Here is a 20,790-nt window from a genome sequence, read left to right as displayed (position 1 = left end):
TGCTGGATCGAAGGATATGCACAATTGATAGCTTTTGGACATGGTTCCAAATTATTCTCCAGAATGATTGGATCAGATCACAACTCCACCAACAATGTGTTAGCATCCCAAGGACTGTTGATTATTTTAAGAAAGACCAAGGAAGGTCTATGGTTTCCTTCATCCAGAGGCTTTTGATTTCTGCTCTAAAATTGGTCAGGAGCAGGAAGAACCGCAAATCTTTACAGATCTTTTTCTGACCTTGGTTTCCCTGCTCACTTCTGTTTCTGAGGAAAAGAGTTTTAGAAAAAGCTAGATCTTTTAAAATAGTTCTGGTAGCTCACTTCCTGAAGTCATCTTGTGCAGAGTTCTTTTCACTCATGATCTTACCGTGTCAGTCCCAACTGGGAATCATGCATAACTCAAAACCACAGCTTCCCTCTCTCACTTCCTTGCAAAGTCCCCAGATCCATGCTGTGTGCTCAGCAGGTTTAGGAGTCTCTTCATAGTTGACCAACCCAATGATGACCTCACCTTGTCCCTCCGGAGCCCTCTTCTTTCCCTTTAAAAGGATGAAAAAAGGAGTCAAATGATCAGTAAAGCAGTCAGAGCCTCAGAAGCTATTGAACATCATCCAAAAGCCTGCTTCCTTCCTACTGGAACCATGAAGCTTTTTGGAGTGCCCATGATCCTCCTCACTGCTTGCTTCATCTGTCAGGTCTATACTCTACCAGGTAATTGTTCTTTGTTTTCCTTTCTTGCCTCCATCCCATGGTTCCCATAAGACATATGTTCTTATCTTCTTTTCATTAAATGCTAGAAGAGACCTTAGATCTCATGGAATCTTTTTATTTAATAGAGAGCTAGAACAAGAAATACTTAATTAATGAAATACTTAATTGGTAGTGGGCTTGAACTAGACCACAAAATTCCTAATTCCCAATTTAAAATTCTTTCTGTCACTCCATCTTAAAATAAGCATGGTTTATATCCTGGTATCGCCTACAATGAAGAGTCATCTTCTCCAAGAGAAAGGCTCTGATCTATGGAGGAGGGATTTCTAGAACTAAGGTCTAAGAGCTATTTGCAGAATGTAGTATGGAAGCCCAGAATCTGAGCCTGACATTGAATTAGCTTGACTTTTTAATCAGTATACTACAAGAGCTTTTGGTTTAAATTTCAACTCTACATACCTGTTTATCTACAGGGGAAGGGGAAGGGAATATGCACTTATTAAGTGCCTGTTATATGTATCAGGCACATCATATTTCAAATTATGATTCCATTTTATTCTCATAACAACCCAGAGAAATAAGGAAAAATATTGTCCCAATTTTGCAATTAAGGAGACAGAGACAGAAAAAGATCAAGTGACTTGCCTGGGATCACAGGTAGTAAGTTTTTTGAAGCTGTATTTGAATTTGGATCTTCCTGACTTCAGGGCCAGGGTTCTACCTTCTGTGCAACTTAGCCTCTTCAGACAGTAATGAACATATAACTGAAGGTCTAGAGTTTGGAATCTCCAAATCTCAACTCACCTTATACCTCTTAATTGTATTGCAGAAACTTTTGAGGTAGAAATAGAATCGTATTATTATGAAGCCTCCCCTTTTCTTAGGTGGAGCAACAAAGACAATAATTAAACGTACCTATACCCTTACTGTTATATCATCAACCTTGCCCTGGGATTCACTTTTGTCCTGAACCTGAAACAGGGGAAAAAAAAGAGTCAGGGCTCAGATTATGAATTGAAAGGTTTTGATCTTCATATCTTTTCTTCTCTTGGATTCCCTTTATTGAATAAGTTACTTTTGGTGGAAGGGGGAAGAATAAAGCATCCTAAACTTTCTTATTTCCTAAGCTTTGTTCAAAAGGGAGGGAGAGAGGGTACAAATATGCTTTCAGCACCTCCTATGTAGCAGATGCTATCTATCTATCTATCTATCTATTTATCTATCTATCTTGTCTCAATTGATTCAGATGGAGTCTCTGCTCCAGAAAATTGCTGCTTTGAATTTACCAACAAGAAGATACCCTTGAAATTGCTGGTCAGCTACAAGAACACCAACAGCATGTGCTCCAAGGAAGCAGTGATGTAAGTTATTGCAACACAACAACACCCCAATCACAATTACTGCACTGGCTACACATCAGGGGAGAAAGGAATGGGAAGTAGACAGTAGAAGTTGAATCAGTCTTTGATATTTGAAGAAGTGAGAATAGAGCTTTTAGGACTTTGTGTATTGGACATAAGAACTAGTTAAGGAATTTTTTTTCATATAATTGATTCTGTTGATAAAAATTTAAAGGGATAAAAGGAAAGGAAATAATAAAAGGAAAAAAATAAAAGGAACCATATCAAAAATATTGACATTAACAAATCCAAGACAAGAGCAGAATATTGGAACCGTAGAATACAAAAACTGGAATGACACACAGAGGATATCTCTCTAATCCAAACTCCTCATTTCACTTATTAATTATTATTATTAGTAGTAGTAGTAGTAAGGCTTAAGTGACTTACCCTGGACCACACAGCTAGTAAGTATTAAGTGTCTGAGGCTGGATGTGAACCAAGGTGCTCCTGACTTCAGGAAGTTTTTCTATCCATTTCATCATTCAGCCTCCCACCCCTCCCCCCCCCACACACCTCCTCATTTTATAGATGAGGAAAATGAGATCCATGACATTCAAGTGATTTATCCAAAGTCTCACAGCCATTGGGTAGCAGAACCCAGTCTCTTAATTCTTCATTCGGTGTTCTTTCAGAAAGATCTACCATATTTGAAGGGTAGAATAGGTAGAATAGAAAGAATAATGGTTCAAATTCTAGCTCTGATGCTTTACAGCTATGTGAAAATGAGCAAATCATTTAATCTCCCTAAATCTTGGTTTCCTCAAGTTTGGCCTCTAGGGATCCTTTTGCTTCTATCCCCCAAGGAAGTAAACCTCCCAATTTGTCTTTGAGTCACTTTGAACAAAGCATTTTTACTTTCAGAGGTTTGTTTTGCTCCTCTAAGAAAATGAGAGATGATAATCATTGAGATTCCTTTCCACTCTAACATTCTCTAATTCTATCGTTCCATATAAGAAACTCCAAAAGACAGCTCTGGGATTTACTGATTTCAAATGCAGAAAAGCAGGAAAGAACAAAAAGATTCTGGGATCTGCAGATGCAATAAGATGACATGCAACTGGGCAGTGGGAAAAGAGGATAGACGCAAAGGACTGAAATGTACTGGTCTCTAAACTTTACTTGGTTCTTTCCTTTGATCCCCAAATCATCCACCTCTGCTCAGTTACTGCTCACCATTCTATGTTAACCCCCTATTTCCTGCTTAAGATATACTTTTATAAACTGTCCCAAAAGCCAGGACATCTCTACTAGGAATGAGCACCAGATTCTCCTAAAGGGAGCTTCTGAGGCATTTCCTTCTCCCATTTCAATTTTGGAGAGGGTCAGGATTGTTATGGAGAGCAGGTTTAGGGGAGAATGGTTCAATCACATTGGCTAAAATCACAAAAATATGCAACAAAGGCTCTTATAAAGTCTCTTTCCTCCACAGCTTTGTGACCCGACGTAACCTTAACATTTGTGCTAACCCAAAGGATCAGTGGGTCCAGGATCTTACAAAGAAACTAGATGATATGAAAACTAAGACCACGCAGCCTATGAAGACCTTAACCACTTCCTCTTATCCCAATCTGACCTTGAACCAAACCAGGAATGAAGAATAATTTATTTTTTCCTTCCTCCCATAGTTGTTCTCTGAGACATTCATTATAATTTAAATGTTTACTTTTATTTAGATTATTATTATTTAATTTAATGTGCCATAAATATTTGTGCCTTTATTTTTATTTATTTTTCTTTGTAACCACCTCTTGAGCAAGTCATTGAATATCTATGGGACTTAGTTATCTCCTTTAAAAATGGGGGAAATTCTTCTCTCACAGGAGAAAGTTGCAAGAATTTGTTTGAATGACGTTTGAGTTGTCTGGGGAAATGTTATTATGGAAAAATAGGCTTTTGTTTGTAAATTGTCAACTGCATTTTTTTCTTTGTATGTGTCTGCATGTGTGGAGAGAAGAAATCACCTAATATGGGAGGGCGCTGACATGATGGGGTAGAGTGGAGAGCAGGTTCTAAAAGAATAAAGAACTATATTTGTGACATCATGGATTGTTTGGCTGTCTGTTTCAGGGAAACTCACCTATGACCAGGATAAATAGTCATACTACCAAAGGGTTCCATTGTATATAAATATTAAGAAATTCTTCCTTAGATTTGTGTGTGTGTGTGTGTGTGTGTGTGTGCGCGCGCACACGCGTGTGGGAGGGGGTGGGCTGAATTAAAGGCCATAAAGTAGAATGATGATAGACAAGAGCTTTGTTCCAATTGATTGTAAAATTTTGTTATGCCCTCCGTATCCTGTATTCTGTTGACCAAAACAGGAGGCAGTTTTTCATCAAGTTATTTGACCTATTTAATTATTCTGGGAAATTCTTATTCCTGAACTACCTAAAGGTCAGCCTTAAATTAAGCCAGTTCATTATGTTAAAGTAAATGAGAGGATGTGAAATAGAAGTCAAGAAGAGGCTGGCCTGTCCCCTAAATTTATCCCTTACATCCATCTTTTGGTACTCATTGAGTATTTCTCTTCATTCTATCATACATGCACATCCATATGTGCCCATAGAGAGGATACACACACACACACACACACACACTTGATCCCCAGTAAAATAGAGCTACATGAATACATGAGGTGTTGAGTGCTGGATATGTAAGGGTCCTAGCCACCTCCTCTTCCTTGCCCCCCCCCCCCCCCTTGCAATCCCTTGGAGTCTCTGACACCTGTGCAATGCTCCTCCTAGAAAGGCCAGCACAACTGCTTGAGCACTGCTGCTCCCTCTACAAGCAGATGCTGAGTTAAGTGCACAAATGACTGCAGACCTAACTCACATTGGATTGTCCATCTCAAACTGGACTCCCTGGCTGAGATGGTGCTCCAGAACTCCAAAGGACCTGACATGCTTGCAACAGGGAGGCCTCTGTGCCATCCTAAACAAGGAAGGCTGTTAACAACTCTGGGGTTAACAAGAGGAGACTTGCTCTCACTGTAGATCCTTGCAACTTTTCTAATTTTATTTTGACTTATCCATTCTAGGTAGGGTCGGTCAAAATCATGGTGCTGAGACCTTCCAAGATAATTCAATGATTTGAATATTCAGGAGAGAGAGTGTAGAATGTAATGCCTCAGTTTCCATGAATTGTTCTGCCTCAGTTTCCCTGGTGGTAATCCCTCTTCCTGGCCATTAGGACTGAGAGAATTAGGGCCTCTGAAGCTCTGGCCACTCTCACATTACAAAGAGTCATAAAACTCCAGATGGCTTATCTCAAATACTTGGGTATCAACTTGGCCCAGACTTCCTGTCTCCTGCTAGAGCTTCTTTTTTACTCCAACCTGTCAGAATTAAAAAGTTATGGTTTTTCCTGGAATTTCCACTCACCCAGTGCTCTGCCCCACCCTTGACTTTGTTTCCCTGATCTCTGGAGCCCTATAAAGTTTCTGGAATTACTTGCTCATTGCTGGATGCTTTGAGACAAGAGTCCAATCCAGCCAGCTGACTATGGCTAGTATGGCTTCGCTAGCCCAAATTCTCCACTATTAAAATATTAAAAGCCCTAATCTCTGAATTGCATCGGTTTCTCCAGCATTACACTTCCTTCTCCTTTTCTTCTTCAACTCCAAATAACCTAATCCTGAACAGATCCAGATTTCTGCTAGTTTTCTAAGTATCAAAGACAACTTTGTGGGTTGTTAGTATTTAAAAAAGGAAAGGGGTGGAGAAGAAGCCTTTGTTCCAGACAATTTGATAATAGCAGTTTAATTATAAGAGGTAGATCAAGATTAGAGTCAGTGTACTTTGGCATTAAGGAGAATGAACCGTTAACAAGCCTGTTTGTATCCACAAAGCACATACTTAGAAGCATAATAAAGGAAATTGGAATTATAATAGGGAGATCAAAAAGATTAAGGTTAGATACATACAAATAAACTCAGCCAAAACTGCAAGAGCTCAAGGAAGGAAAGTCTGAGTCAGAGATTACACTGGTGATAACAATTTGTTTTAAACAGGTAAAAATTTCCTAGAGCAGAGCAAGATGGGTGAGGAACCGTGCTTTTTATTTGGGGGGGAGGGAGGGTGGAGAAGAGAGACAGAGATTCAGAAGCAGAGATAGAGACAGACAGTTGATAGAGACAGAGAGATAAAGAGATCATAATTTTATGAGAGAGGGAAGGGAAAGAGAGAGAGGAAAAGGGAGGAAGGAGAGACAAATAGAAAAAAAGAGAGACAGACAGACAGAGACAGAGACAGAGATACAGACAGAGACAGAGACAGAGAGAAAAGAGTATTTGACATTGGAAATTTCTAGACAACAGAATAATCTAACAACTAGGGAAAAATAAATATAAATGCTATCACAGTGCATAGCACAATTGGTCTTTCATAAGTAAGGCCTTAAATCTAGTTCTGAAAAGGAAGGCAGAGTTATCTACCCATTTTTCAGATGAGGAAAACAAAGCACAAGAAGTTTAAATAAATGATTTACCCAATGTTCCACAGATATTAACAGAAGTTGTGTGGGATAGTAGTGACTCCTGAAACAATCACAAGTTCAAGTATGAGTGTAGGAAAAAAGTTCATTTCTTTCTCATGATAAAGGATGCACAAGCATGATTATAGAGACATGCACACACCCAGGCAAGGAGCATTAACTTTTTTTAATTCTCCAACTCCTCAACATTCTGGCTCCTTTCCCCACTGGCTGGGATTTCTAAAGCAGTTTCTAAAAATGAAGTTTAAAAAAAAAGCCTTGAGACTATCAAATGCTTGACAGATTAAGGTGTTTCTCACTCAATCCAGCCCAAGGAAGAAGGTGAAGATAATGGTGGAAAGCAGAAGGGCAAAGAATAAAAGATTCTTTTCAAATCTCTGGCTACTAGCCCTGATGACAAAACCTAGTCCTGTCCCTAAGGAAGTTACACTCTTACATTCTTTTGAGCCAGATGACCACCCAGTAGATTTCAATTTTTTAATTTAAATTTCATTTCTCCAATTTAATTTCTATACTGTGGAAGTCAAATAAATCCAAAGTGATATATGAATGCAGATCCCCTGACTTTAGGACTTCTTTTCAAAGTACTGATGCAATAGGACTCTGTGTCTCCTTGATCTTGGGGGTGGGGATGGGGGTGGGTCTGGGTTGGAAAAACCCGGAATTTCAACTCCTCCCAGCCTTGGGGAGCATCCCCACCCTCCTCCCTGGTTCCCACAGGAATCTCCCACCTCCAATTGGTCAGGGAAACAATCACCATTCTTATTGATTTGAAAATTAGCCCCTCAATCACTCCCTAGCTCCAAGCCATAGAAGGCTAAATAAAATCAAGACTCTGTATCCCAATCTTTGCTAACTTCCTAACCAGGAACTAGCCCACTGAGACTTCTCAGTGAAAATAAATCCATTTCTGCCAAAGCTTGTTTGGAGATTGAGACTGCAAATTCCTTCACAAAACCACTGACACCAGCCTGAGGACCACCATTGCTGTTAGGATATCTTACCCCATCAACATTACCATATCACCTCTTCTATTTCTCTGCTGCTTGTTGACTGCACTATGAATTTGTCCTCATAGGGAATTCTTTTTTACTATTTTTTTCTAGCTCTATAAGATAATTTTTAGTAGTTTGATTGGTATTTATGAGGCTTTCTGTAGCTGGTTGAGATTTGGCAGAAACAAACTGGAGCACTGAATTATTCCCTGGGGAAAGCAGGGAAAAGGCTCTGAGGGAAATTAGTTTAGCTTCATGGTCCCACCCTCTGCCGAAGTTCTCCAGTCAGAATGCAAGTTATGTCAAACTCTGAGGCCCACCCTTTATAGGGGTGATGGGTAGCCCAACTATATCCTGTCAGAAATCCCAGTCATATCCATGAAGTTAAATTTCCCCTATAAAATCTGTCTATGGCCCAAGCCATCTTTGCTTAACTTTCTTTGGATCGGTCCACCATGACACTCTACCTTGGGGTGCTTTTTCCTTCATCCCTCCCCTATACCCCATGGTGCCTTTTCTCTGAACCGCCACTATGCTTCCATGATATCTCTCCTCTCATCATCTTACTAGTCTCTCTTCTCAATCCCCACTAGGCCTTATGATATCTTTCTCCTTCTTATAGCTAACTTATACTTTTAGGGTGCTAAATTCCTTTTTAAGATTTGTTCTGCCAGCTAAGAGCATGCCCCAACCTCTTAAGGGTATTTCCATTCTCCTGACTATTTATAAGTTCCATTAGGTAACTTGCCCTTTCCATCATTAATTATTAAAACTGTTTTCCATGTTATGTGCTTTTCCATTCTATTTCATATTTACTATTCCTGTTGTCTATTGCATCTCTTCATTTTGTTTATAACTTATTCTAAATAAACCCATCTTTTGCTGAAGAGAATGGTCATTGTGGATACTTCACACGATTGAACCCTAACATTTGATGCTCTACTAAATAACATCATTTGGTACCTGAGGCTACAACAACCACATCATTTGCAACATCAGCCATACCAGGTATGGTATTAAAGAAGTAGATTAATTTAGGTGGAATTGTCATTTTTATTATATTGGCTTGGCCTCTTCATGAGCAATTAATATTTTTCCAATTGTTTTGATCTACTTAGATTTATATTAGATCTATTATTTGTGGGCAAATTGTTTTGTAATTGTGTTCATATAATTCCTGGATTTATCTTAGTAGACAAGACTCCCAATATTTTATATTGTCTGTAATTATTTTAAATGGAATTTCTCTTTCTATCTCTTCCTGTTTGATTTCATATCTTATAGAATACTGATTTTTTTGTGTGAATTTATTTAGCAAACTTTGATAAAGTTAATTGTTTCAAGTAGTTTTTTTTAGCTAATTCATTAGGATTCTCTAAGTATAGCATAATATCATCTGCAAAGATTGATAGTTTTATTTTCCCATTGTCTCTTCTAATTTCTCCAATTTTTTTCTACTCTTATTATAATATTGTGTTTCTATATTATATGTATGTTATATATGATATTATACATTATATTTCTAATACAATATCGAATAGTAGCAGGATTAATGGACAACCTTGCTTCTTATTGAAAAGGCATATCCTCATTATAGACAATGCTTACTGATGGTTTTAGATAGATAAAATTTATTTTGTGTACTTAGATGATGCAGTAGATAGAATCCTAGGCTGAAGTCGACTTATTCTCTTTGTGATCCTGGGTAAGTCACTTAACCCCTGTTTGCATCAGTTCGTCATCTATAAAAGAAAAGATCAAGCTACTCCAATATCTTTGCCAAGAAAATCCCAAGACTGAATAACAAGCTAACTTGGTTTTTTTTTTAAAGAAAAGCTCCAGTTATTCTTATGTTTTTCCAATGATATGTTGGATTTTTTTAAATCCTTTTTGAACTCTTCTAGGAATTCTTGTTTGGCTCATGTTCACTTAACTTTTTTTTTTCCCTTTGAGATTTTGTTTACCTTTGTTTTGACATCAATGTCTTCAAAGTTTGGGTCTTGAGCTTCCCTGTCGTCATAATATCTTTTAATGATATGGTTCTTTTTTTATTCTTTGTTCATTTTTCTGGCCTATTTCTTGACTTTTAATTTTATGTTAAAATTAGCCTTTGCTTCTGAGGTTGGAGGGAGGGGCACTATTCCAAGCTTAGGGGTGTGTGTGTGTGTGTGTGTGTGTGTGTGTGCTTCTCTTTTCAGAGCTATTTTTGAGGATCTGTAAGCTTGTGCTTTCAAGTTGGTATAATCCAAGAAGTGTCATCATTGCTCTCCTGGCCTATGCTCTGGTCTTTATCCAGGAAGGGACCTTGCTCATATGCTGGCAAGCATTAGTGCTCTCCTTGGTTCTGGCATTATGACCAGGCCCATGGTTCCTTGTATCTGACCATCAGCCTCTTCTTCAGTCTGGAATTTTTACCCAGAACTACATAGGGGCAATAGCACCGATTATACTCAATGCTAGCAACAAGTATTTTGTGGTCCTTTTTTTCTGACCAGTTGCTCGACTTTCTTGATGTCTCTGGTCTGAGAGCTCCCAAAGCTTCTGCTGCTGAGGCTGCTATTGTTAGCACAGTTGCTTCTACTACATGGTCATATTCCAGACAGCCTTCACTCTGGTGTTTCAGACTCCTCCTGTAAACCTCCTAAGTTTTCTTAAGCAGGAAAAAATATTTTACCTTGATCTTTTGTTGGCACTCCAAAATGTTTTTTGAGGAATTATTTAAAGTTGTTTAGAGGGAAATGCTGAGAGAGTTAATCTGGGTTGCTGCCTCTAATTCATCATAATTGTTCCATTCCCCACTATTTTATTTTATTTTTTTACTAAGAACCTTTGTGTTTTTTATTGTTAGGATCTGGTACTATCCAGTCATCTTGGGCTTAATTTCTATGTGACTAAAGTTTTACCATTATAGATGTCTACCTTTCTTCCCAAGATCTCTGGCAGGATGATCGTGTTGGTAAGATGTGTCTTTATTCTTCAGGCTTTTCCATAGTGGGAGAGCTGTCTCCTTCTTGGCCCTCCTCAGGCACTTCAGAAGGGAATGCTTTTTGACTGGAGGACCACAGTGGAATCACAGTTGCTGTTAAGCATTATATAATTGCAGGAGACATGCCCATCAGCTGATCCAGGTCCATATCATTGTAGGTGAACTTCTAGAAAGTTTACTTCTTTTTTTGCCTTACTTCCACCATCTTTTCTGCTGTCAGGAAAAGCCATCCCCACTACTTTCTAAACTTGCCATACAAATGAACCTCTTTCTAAGGATTCTGATCTCCTGGAACTGCCTCCTCCCTGAAGAAACTTGGATCTTTAATTCAGAAATAAGCTGCAGCCAAATTCTAATTGTCTAACTCCTTTCTCCTATTATTATCAGTTCTTAAGAATTCAATTACTATCCCCAAGCAGATGACGTCCAGATCTATGTCTGGCCTTATTATCTCTCCTCAGTTCAGTTCAACATTAGCAGCTGCCCTTTGTACATTTCAAATGAGTGTCTTGGAGACATCTCAAACTCAAAATTTCTAAAATAAAACTTCTTGTCTTTCCCTAAAATTTGGTTCTCTTCCAAATTCCCTTATTATTACCTTATTATTACATCATTACCATGCCTTTCCAGTCATCCAGATTCAAAACAACATCATTTTCAACTCCACACTTTCACTCCACATGACTAATAAATAGATTGTTAAGAAATGATCTATTCTAATTCTCTCACAGGTGAGGAAACATATCCAGAGAGAGTAATCTTAAAAACTACTCAAAAATGCCCCTTTCTCTCCACTTACACAGCCACCACATTAGCTTAATCCTTAATCATTTCTTGCTTGGGCCTTTCCAGTATCTACAAATTAAATCTCCCCACCTGAAACCTTTCTCTAAAACTCTCCAATCTCTATAGAGCTGCCAAAGTGATTTTCTACAAGCATGTCCTATTATGCTACCTTCTCCTTCTCAATAAATTACAGTGACTCCCCATTTACTCTAGGATCAAATATAAAACCAGTTCACAACTGAGCACCAGCCTACCTTTTGAGCCTTCTTGTATATCATTACTTCTCTCCTAGACAGAACTCTTTGATCCAACATACTTGCTGTTCCTCACACACCATTCTCAATCTCCCATCCACATGACTGGTGTATATTCCCTCCTAATTTCTACCTCTTAAAATGCTTGTTTTTCTTGAAGAATCAAGTCATTTTCTTATTGAAGCTTTTCCTAGCTTGCTATACCACCACCCAATTGCTAGAGCATTCCCTCACTAAAAAGCCATATATTTTCTCTGTAATCATATGAGAGAGCACATTAAAAGTTGTAATATAATACAATTGATATATATGACATAATATGATATGACATGACACAATATAACATAACATAATATAAAACAATATAATAAAAATGTTCTCTTCCCTGCATAAGAATGTAATGTCCTCTTATCTCTTCTAGGAAATAACAAAGGAATTCATGGAGGAGTGGAAAGAGCATGATTTGGATTCATATGACCTAACTTTGAATTTTAGTTCTGCCACTTAGCACCTGAGAGACATAGAGGAAATCAATGACCCTCTTTGGTTATAGATGGTTTCTGAGTCCCTTCCAGTCTCAGATTTATGTGTCTATAATTCTGTGCTTCAATGACATAGAAGTCTATAGAAGGAATGTTTCACGTTTGTCTTTGTATCTCCAATGCTAAGCTTGATACTTGACACATCATGAGAATTTAATAAATGCTTTTTCATTGATTGACTAAATCAGTGTCACTGTTTCTTATTACCCTAATCTCACCCACTTATGTTTTTCCCTTCAAGTCCTTTGTTTCATACAATCTATATCATAAGGTTGAAATTTCTAGGATTCACAACAAATGAAGAGTGAATAAATGCATCAAGAAATGTAATGACTAGAAAAAGAAAATGGATTGTTAACATGGCAATAGCAAGGAATCAGCTCACCTACCAATAAATATTTATTAACTGGTATAAATTATATTATATATATTATTATTATATTATATTATATTATAATATATTATTATATATATATATTAAATACTCAAGCAAAGATTCAAGCAAAAGAAATTCCTGTCCTCAAGGGGCCTAACTCAAATGGCTCAACAAATAAGCAGATTGTGTGTTCTACTGGTTCCTTTTGGTGTCAGGAGAGAAAGATGAATCCCAGCATATCTGGTGGATAACCTGTGATGAACTTAGAAAAAGGCAGAGACAAGAACTGTACAGAATGAGAAGGCACACCTATATTATTATCTTCATTGCTAAAGGGAACGCCCTTATCCAGGAGATTATCTATTTACTAGAATAATTACAAGAGAAAAGAAGTTGTACACTCTCAGAAATACTATGCTGTGAATGTCTTTTTTGAATCTCATTAGCACCAAAGCTTTGTAACGTAATCTTGACTAGTTTCAAAGGCCTCTCTCTAGACCTATCCCTTTCCATCTAGACTGTCCCTCTACTTGTCTTCTGAGTGCAACTAACAATGGCATCTTCTGTCCTGGAAAATGATCTGGCTACTCTGGGGATTTGCTTATACAGGGCTCTCCAAATCGGTTCATTCATCTAATCCTGGGCTCATTTTCAGACAATCAGGAAACCTTTCAAGTAAATGAAAATTTTTCAAACATTCTACTTCTGTATCATTGAGGCACAGAATTATAGACTCATAGATCTGAAGCTGGAAGGGACTCAGAAACCATCTATTCCAACCTACTCACAGGTGAGGAAAACTGTCCAGAGAGGGTAATTGTTTTCCTCTCTAAGTGCTAATCCAGGGCTAGGATTCAAAGCTAGGTCATTTGAATCCAAATTATGCTTTTTGCACTGTTTTACATTTCCTCCATGCATTTCTTGGTTACTTCTTGAAAGAGATGAGAGAAAATATTCTTGTGAGAAATTTTATATATATAAACCTCAATTTTTTTATAAGACAATCATATATATAATAAATGAAGAGATGTACCCCAGTTGCAAAAGCCAAAGGCTCTGAATGCTTTATTTAGGGATCACTGGCATGTCATTCAAAGAAAATCCTAGTAACAAGAGGAGCCCCAGCATTCAGGCCCCTAAAAATCTCCTATGAATTTTGTGGAAGGGCAGTTAGGAGGAAATAGTCCATGAAAAGCATTTTCCTTTCACAGCCAAGAATTTGACAGGAATTAGAAAGTATTTTCCAATCCCAACTGACCATAGTTAGTAGGAGTTGGGTCCTAAGATCCAAGGATGAGGAGAAAAGCATTTGAAAGAAAAGATCTTATCTTAAGCTGAATATTCAGATGATTTATATGAGCTGTTTGGCTGGGAGTTGTAGCTATCTCTGCTACAGAGAGGTTTTTTCCTAGATACTGCAATCCAGTAGATGGTAGCAAAGAGCAAAAGATCGATCTGAAGAGACCAAATAATCAAAGTCCATCAGATGGTTGCAGAGAGGATGGATGGTCAAAGAACACAAGACCAAGGAGAGAGTGCAAGAGAAACCAGGGAGTCAACACTCAGAGGAGGGCAGAGATCCCATGCCCCACAGAAAAAAGGGCAACTTAGTGATATCACCAGACAATATCAGCAGGATTGTAGTATTGAGTTAAACCAACCCTTTGGAATCCCATTTACATACGTCCCAAGTGAATATTTTCTCTGTGTTTCTGAGCAACACGTATTTTAGGTTTGTTTCCAAGTCACACGTAGCCTTGGCATGTGTACTGTCCAAACACTAGTAGTATGGCTACCTGTAGAAGAGTGATTTCCCCCCACCATAGGAAAGTAAGAGAATCTATTCTTGCTTCCTTTTGTACTATGCTATTTGATTAAATGTTCCTTGCTTTGAATTAGTATGTCTTCTGACTTACTGGGAAGGAAAGACAGAAAGAAAGCAAGCAAGCAAGCAAGGAAGGAAGGAAGGAAGGAGAAAGAAAAGAAACAAAGAAACAAAAAAAGAAATAAAGAAAGAAAGGAAGAAAGGAAGGAAGGAAGGAAGAAAAAAAAGAAAGGACAAAAGAAGAAAAGGAAGAAAGGACAAAAGAAGAAAAAGGAAGGAAGGAAATTGGCAGAGATTTATGAATTATTTTAAGTACATCCTAACCCACAAAATGCTTTGAACCTGTCAATTAAATATGTGAGGCATAGCCCAGCTACTGCATCAAAATAACTCAACTTGACATGAATCAAATGAAAAGCTGATAAAAGATATCCCACCCTCTTTTCTTTATATTCTTGCAAAAGACACTGAATAGTATCTTAAGGATGTGCTCTTGATACATCAGTCATTCCTAGAGGGAAAGGAAGGTATAAAGAAGGACCTTGGAATTATCCTAACCTTACAAAGGCTGAAAGGGACCTGGGGGGGGGGGGGGGCAGGGAGAATGTAGCCTAAACCCCTCCTTTGACAAGTGAGGAAACTAAGATTATGGAAAGGGAAATGATTTGTCTCAAACTTACTAAGGTCCTTTCCAGATCTCAAGTTCTAATTCTCTGATTTAATGCTATCTGTGTTTGCCATAGAAGTTGGCAAGACTGAATTGGTAGGGATAGAATCTCCATTCAGTCTAGAAGAGTGAGTAATAATGTTGTCTCCAGTTTTTGATCCTTGAGGAGTAAAGAGGATTATACTTTTACTTGGTATTCCAGACAATTCCCAATTGGCCCATCTGAATTGGGTACCTATCTGAAAATGTGGGGTTTTCTATCTATGGCTTAAAGCAGAAGAATCAAATAATTACCCTTCCTAGGAACCAAAGGGATTCACAAAAGACAGGAACTGGAGTTAGACTGTTTATTTGTTATAATATAGATATTATGTTCATTCCAAGTCAAACAGACCTATATTGACTTATGACACTCAGTTTGAGTCCAACAAGGCTACACCTCCATTTCCAAGCAGAGTCCAAGTAATAAACAGGTTTAAAAAATCGAAGGTTTTAGACCTATCAATAAATAAGATATAATAATAGCTTATTGAGACCTAATTCAAGCTTCAGAGCCTGGCAAAATTGTCAGTCAGAGACTAGTGGATAAACAGGGCCTGAGGTCTCCAGACAGCCTTCATTCTTTGTTGGAAATCCACTTTCAATCCAGTTCAACAAACATTTGTCAATTCCCCGATGTGTCAGACAGTGTGATTGGTACTGCAGATATAAGACAAAAAGGATGGGGGGAGTGGGAAGCCTTCGTTGTCTTCAAGGAGTTTACATTCTAACTGGGAGCACAACATAGACACAGACAGTTAAATATACAATATATCCAAAGGAAGGATGGGTATAATCACAACTCCTGGAATCAGGATGGTCTTCTGGTATTGGTGGCCCTCAATTTGGACTTGGAGTTGAGTTGGTATTGTTCATTTCTTTTACATAATTGTGAACCCATTTGTGTTCAAGAAGGGCACAGTATATTTTACCCCTCTTCAGAGTAAACCTGTGAGAGAAAGTTCAAAGACCATTGTTAGAAGAAAAGTGAGATCAAATCCCTGGGTAGATAGGATAGATAGGAGGCAGAATTAATTCTCTGACAACAAAACAGGAACCTTAGTTTTTTTATAACCTCCCTAAATCTGCCTCCTAGATTTCTCCCCAACTTAGTCCCCATAAATGGATTCAGCTTCTTCTAGCTTCTTTACAGAGTGATAGCCAATATGGTAACCTGTCCCTGCTCAATCATGGAATATGTTTTGGAGGACCTGAGCTCTGAGTGAAAGGGCTGTCCTCCCCATTAGAATAACAGAGGATGGATAAACAATTATCAGTCCCATTCATGTCTTTCATATTTGGGGCAAAGTCCTTTATTTCTTTCCAGAACCTAATGCCCCATAAATCTTCCCTTTCATCATTTCATCACAATCACCACCATCCCTCCCAGACATTTTGATTCTTCCTTTCATCATACTATAGGTTTCTTTCTTCATGTCACCTACATGATTTAGGCCTTTACTGATCTAGGTCTACTCCATGTAGCCCACTACTCCACCCTTATTTTACAGAGGAGAAAATAAAGCCCAGGGTGTAACTTGCCGTTTTATCTGATAACAAGGAAGGCAAGCATCAGAAGTAAAAGTTAATTTCAGATCCTCCTGAACTCCTGAACTAATGTTCCCACTGAACCACACTTCCTGTTTCACATCATCTGATTTCTGGTTACTTTGAAGAGACTATTCAGAAAACTAAAGCATCCTCCTCTCTCACAAAACTCCTTAGTAACTCTCCTGGCTCCTCTGCACTTCAGAGAGTCCTGTATGTAAATGTTTCAGAGCAGGGAACTGGAAGTCCAGTTCCCTCCCTGCAGTGCCTAATCTAAAGCTCTGATTCAACTAAGCCCCAGATCAGAGGGACTGATTCTAAAACAAGTGCACCCATTAGTGCCCAACCAGCTAAAATGCTGTTTCTACTCTCTGAGATTCTCCTTATTGCCATTATTCAATGGATAGTTTCATTTCTCATGGAGTGATTTATAGGGCCCCCGTCAGTGTAGAACCATGTCTGGGACAAGCAACTTACACCACAGCCTTGTAGGAGCAGGAAGAGCTGGTGAAATCATAACTTTTGATGAGTTGGGATGGAAGTTTCTTCTTCAGGAATTTAAAGCAGCAGGTGGGCTTTGGATCTAACACTGTAAGACAACACCAGAAGACAGTCTGTACCTTGCCTCTTGCCAAGGAGCCTGCTCATCTCACCAGTTACATTTCCATGATGCAGATATCTCCCAGATTATGCCCTGCTTGAAGATTGCCGGGAGTAGGGCTACAGGGGCAGCTACATAAGCTATCAGCCTCCTTAATCAGAAGCAAGTTGAAAAAAAGAAAAGAAAGTATCTAGAGGAAAATCACCTACATGTTCCATATATGAGAGAAGAGGTTCAGAACCCCAGGGCTCTTCAGGGACTTGCCTGCCCTGCTAAAATGAATCCTTATCACCCACCTATACTAATAATACAGTGATACAGTGTTCTGCAAGGAGTCATGGAAAGGTAATGAGGAGATAAGAGTTTTAACCCTGTAAGGGACCTTCCATCACTTCAAAACCCTGCAAAACTGTAGCAATTCACCAAATCTCTCTGGGATCTCTGAGATAAAATGAAGGAGTTGGACTCATAATCCTGAAGACCCTTCTTTCTAGCTTTAATTCTAAATCCATCAGTTTAGAGGGAGAAAGGGCCAAAAAGTTCCCTACTTTCTAGAAGGCGATTCCTAGAAGGCGCTTGCCATAGACCCTCACCCCCAATATACTACAAACCAAGTTGAGAAGTACCCTCTTCTCCTCTCTGATTTGCCTCTCTTCAGAGGAAATCTTGCCTGGGGATTATGGGGAAATCTCCAACACATGAGATCTGCTCTGATTCTCTAAGGAATGGCATAGGGGCAAGAAAAACTTAAGTAAATAATAGGCTTCATACTTACAACTACTGGTAGAGCAATCTTGAGGCCCCAGTGTTATAAGCAGAAGGCATAGCATGACCACAGGGGTGTGCTGCATCTTGGAGTGAACTGATGCTTCTGAGGATGATGTGCCTTCAAGTTCTTCTGTATCCCCATCTCCCCAGGTCTAGGGTATTTATACCCAGCACTTGGGGTTTTCCCTGCCCATCCCTGCAGAGGTGGGGGGACTCACAAGAAGAAAGAAAGTTATGATGCAATGACCACATGGAAAACTCCTTTTCCCTGTGAGGAGACTACGGCTCTGGGGAAAACTTACCCTCAGCAGAGGACAGATAAAGATCTTATATAGATGTGTGGTGTACAGATCCTGAGTACAGATAAATGGGTGTGGTGGGAACAACATGTGGGGGCAGGGGGCAGTGGGAAGCAGTGACTATCTGAGAAAAGTACTTTCTCCTCTTCTCCATCTTTCTCCCTTTCCTCTCTTCATTCTCTCTTTTCTTCTTCCTACTAAAACTAGAGCTCAGGTTTTCAATCGATTAAGTAACATTGAATATTTACTCTGAGTCACACACTTTGGTAGAAGTTGAATGTACACAAAGATTAAACAATCCCTGCCTTTATAGAGCTTTCATCCTATTGGAAGAGGCAGAATAGTTCCATTAAATATAAACAAAACATATACAAAATGGATATAAGACAATTTGGGGTGATAAGAAGGCACTAGCAACTAGCAACTGGGCTTCTGGAATGTTCTAGTGGTCTCTTCTACACTCTGTACTTGGTTGCCAATTCATTCTAAAAATATGACACCGCAGTATATGGAACACTGAACAAAATGAAGTTACAAGTATTTATTTTATCACCTATTATGTGCCAGTCACTGTTCTGGTTGCTGAAAATATCATAATAAAAATGAGACAGACTCTTACCAAGGAGCTTTAGATTTTTGTAGGAGATGGGTACATAAAAATGTACACAGTACAATAAAGTAATGAGGGAAGGCAGTAACTAGAAGGATCAGAAAAAGTGTCAAGCAGGAAATGATCCTTGAGTTGATCTCTAAAAGGGGAATAAGAAAAAGAGAAGACAAATATATTTTAGGCTGGGACACAGATTTGGGAAGATGACCAGTATGAACAGCAGTATGTGTGCATGTATGTATATTTCTTACCATGTGTGTCATCATCCACACTTATGTGGTGGAGTGGGAAAGGCAATATTATAGGCTCCCTCCTATCATTGACCCTTTGCCCTAAAGATTTATAGCTTTGTCTCCTTCTTTGTCCATAATCTTGGGAAATCTGCTCATCTATTCCTTCTAGTATCTTTCTTCCCAATAAAGAAATCAAGTATAGGCACAGATGCTTTAGGATGACTCACTGCATGCAGATCTCTGGACTGGACACTAGAGGGAATAAAACCATGCCCCAGTTCCCTGATCTGAAATAGTTTACAGGGATCTCTGGAAGGAAGAGGATCTAAGGCAGTAGTAGATGCTAAGTTCTTTGGGGGAAGCAGGGTGCTTTGACTCTAGAATCATTCTGGGAAGACCAGGGATCATCTGACGTGGGCATTTGATGACTCTCAACACTGCCAACTTACTCTTTAAGTAACATCGGATAGGTGACATGACTTCTCTGGACCTCAGTTTCTTTAGCCTTTAGTCTTTAATTTGAGGGTGAGAACTGGTCTCAGAGTCAAGAAAATTTAGGTTCATGTCCCAACACATGCTTAACCTTTTAGTGCCCTGGTCAACTCTCTAAGACTAAGTTGCAGAGCAAGTGTCAATCTATATCTGTGAGGGAATTTCCTCATGGGGAGTTTCCTGTAATATTGAAATCATAAGTTTGAGCCAAAAAAAAAAGTTCAAAGGTTGGATTTAATAATCTCTTAAAGACAAATGTATTGCTAAATTTATGATACTATGGCCCCAAGTCAGGGGTCAACAAGAAAGAAAGTTGGCAACAGTTTGTGGGAAAGGACAAAAAATTTAAATGATAACTAAAAGAAGTCTAAGAAGGGAAGAATTTCTTTGGAATAAAGTTCCATTTAATGATGGGCTAAAATGAATGATTTAGTGTTGAACGGACCATACTGACACAGAAACTACTTCCTTTTAGGCAAAGAGAAGCAGTTGCTAAAATGGAAGTATGGATTACAAACCAGAATCCAACAACATGTTGCTTACAAGAAACATGCTTGAAATAGAAAGACATATACAGAATTAAAATAAGGGAAGGAGAGGAGTAGAATCTATTATATTTCAGCTGAAATAAAAGTTAGGGAAAGATAGGGATAGCAATCATTATTTCAAAGCACAAGCAAAAATAGATGTAAATAAAAGAAATTTGCAAGGAAACTATATTTTACTAAAAGGTATCATAGAAAATGAAACAATATTAATGCTAAACACATATACACTGAATGACATAGCATTTAAATTCTTTTTTCCCTGAGGCAATTGGGGTTAAGTGACTTGCCTGGGGTCACACAACTAGGAAGTATTAAGTGTCTGAGGTCATATTTGAACTCAGGTCCTCCTGACTTCAGGGCTGATGCTCTATCCATTGTGCCACCTAGCTGTCCCTTCATTTAATTTTTAAAGGGAAAATTTAAAGAATTATAGGTGAAAAGCTATACTATACTAATGGCCAACTTCAACTTTTCCTCTAAAAGCTTAATAAATCTAATCATAAAAAAGATATTAAAGCAATAAATAAAATTGTATAAAAGTTAGAGATGATAGACTACTGGAGAAGATTGAATAGGAATAGAAAGGAATATAATCTTTTCTCACCTGTACCTTCTAC

General features: G+C 38.4%; 2 protein-coding genes across 2 annotated transcripts; one reads left to right on the top strand and one right to left on the bottom strand.

The window, feature by feature from the left end:
• Positions 1-501: 501 nt before the first annotated feature.
• LOC100918907 (C-C motif chemokine 2) lies at positions 502-4,158 on the top strand. The gene is made up of 3 exons (XM_003770002.3): positions 502-713; positions 1,960-2,074; positions 3,546-4,158. The coding sequence occupies exons 1-3, from the start codon at positions 569-571 to the stop codon at positions 3,715-3,717; spliced, it is 432 nt and encodes a 143-aa protein (XP_003770050.2). The 5' UTR covers positions 502-568; the 3' UTR covers positions 3,718-4,158.
• An 11,238-nt stretch (positions 4,159-15,396) lies between these two features.
• LOC111720800 (C-C motif chemokine 13-like) lies at positions 15,397-18,193 on the bottom strand. The gene is made up of 3 exons (XM_023503604.2): positions 17,999-18,193; positions 17,100-17,211; positions 15,397-16,023 (listed from the first exon to the last, which is right to left on the bottom strand). Exons 1-3 carry the CDS (start codon positions 18,072-18,074, stop codon positions 15,915-15,917), a joined length of 297 nt encoding a protein of 98 aa, XP_023359372.1. The 5' UTR covers positions 18,075-18,193; the 3' UTR covers positions 15,397-15,914.
• Positions 18,194-20,790: the final 2,597 nt, after the last annotated feature.

The sequence above is a fragment of the Sarcophilus harrisii genome, chromosome 4 (genome assembly GCF_902635505.1).
Source record: "Sarcophilus harrisii chromosome 4, mSarHar1.11, whole genome shotgun sequence".
Lineage (NCBI taxonomy): Eukaryota > Metazoa > Chordata > Mammalia > Dasyuromorphia > Dasyuridae > Sarcophilus > Sarcophilus harrisii.
Note: the sequence above shows the minus strand (reverse complement) of the source record. Positions and strands in the feature narration are given on the sequence as shown.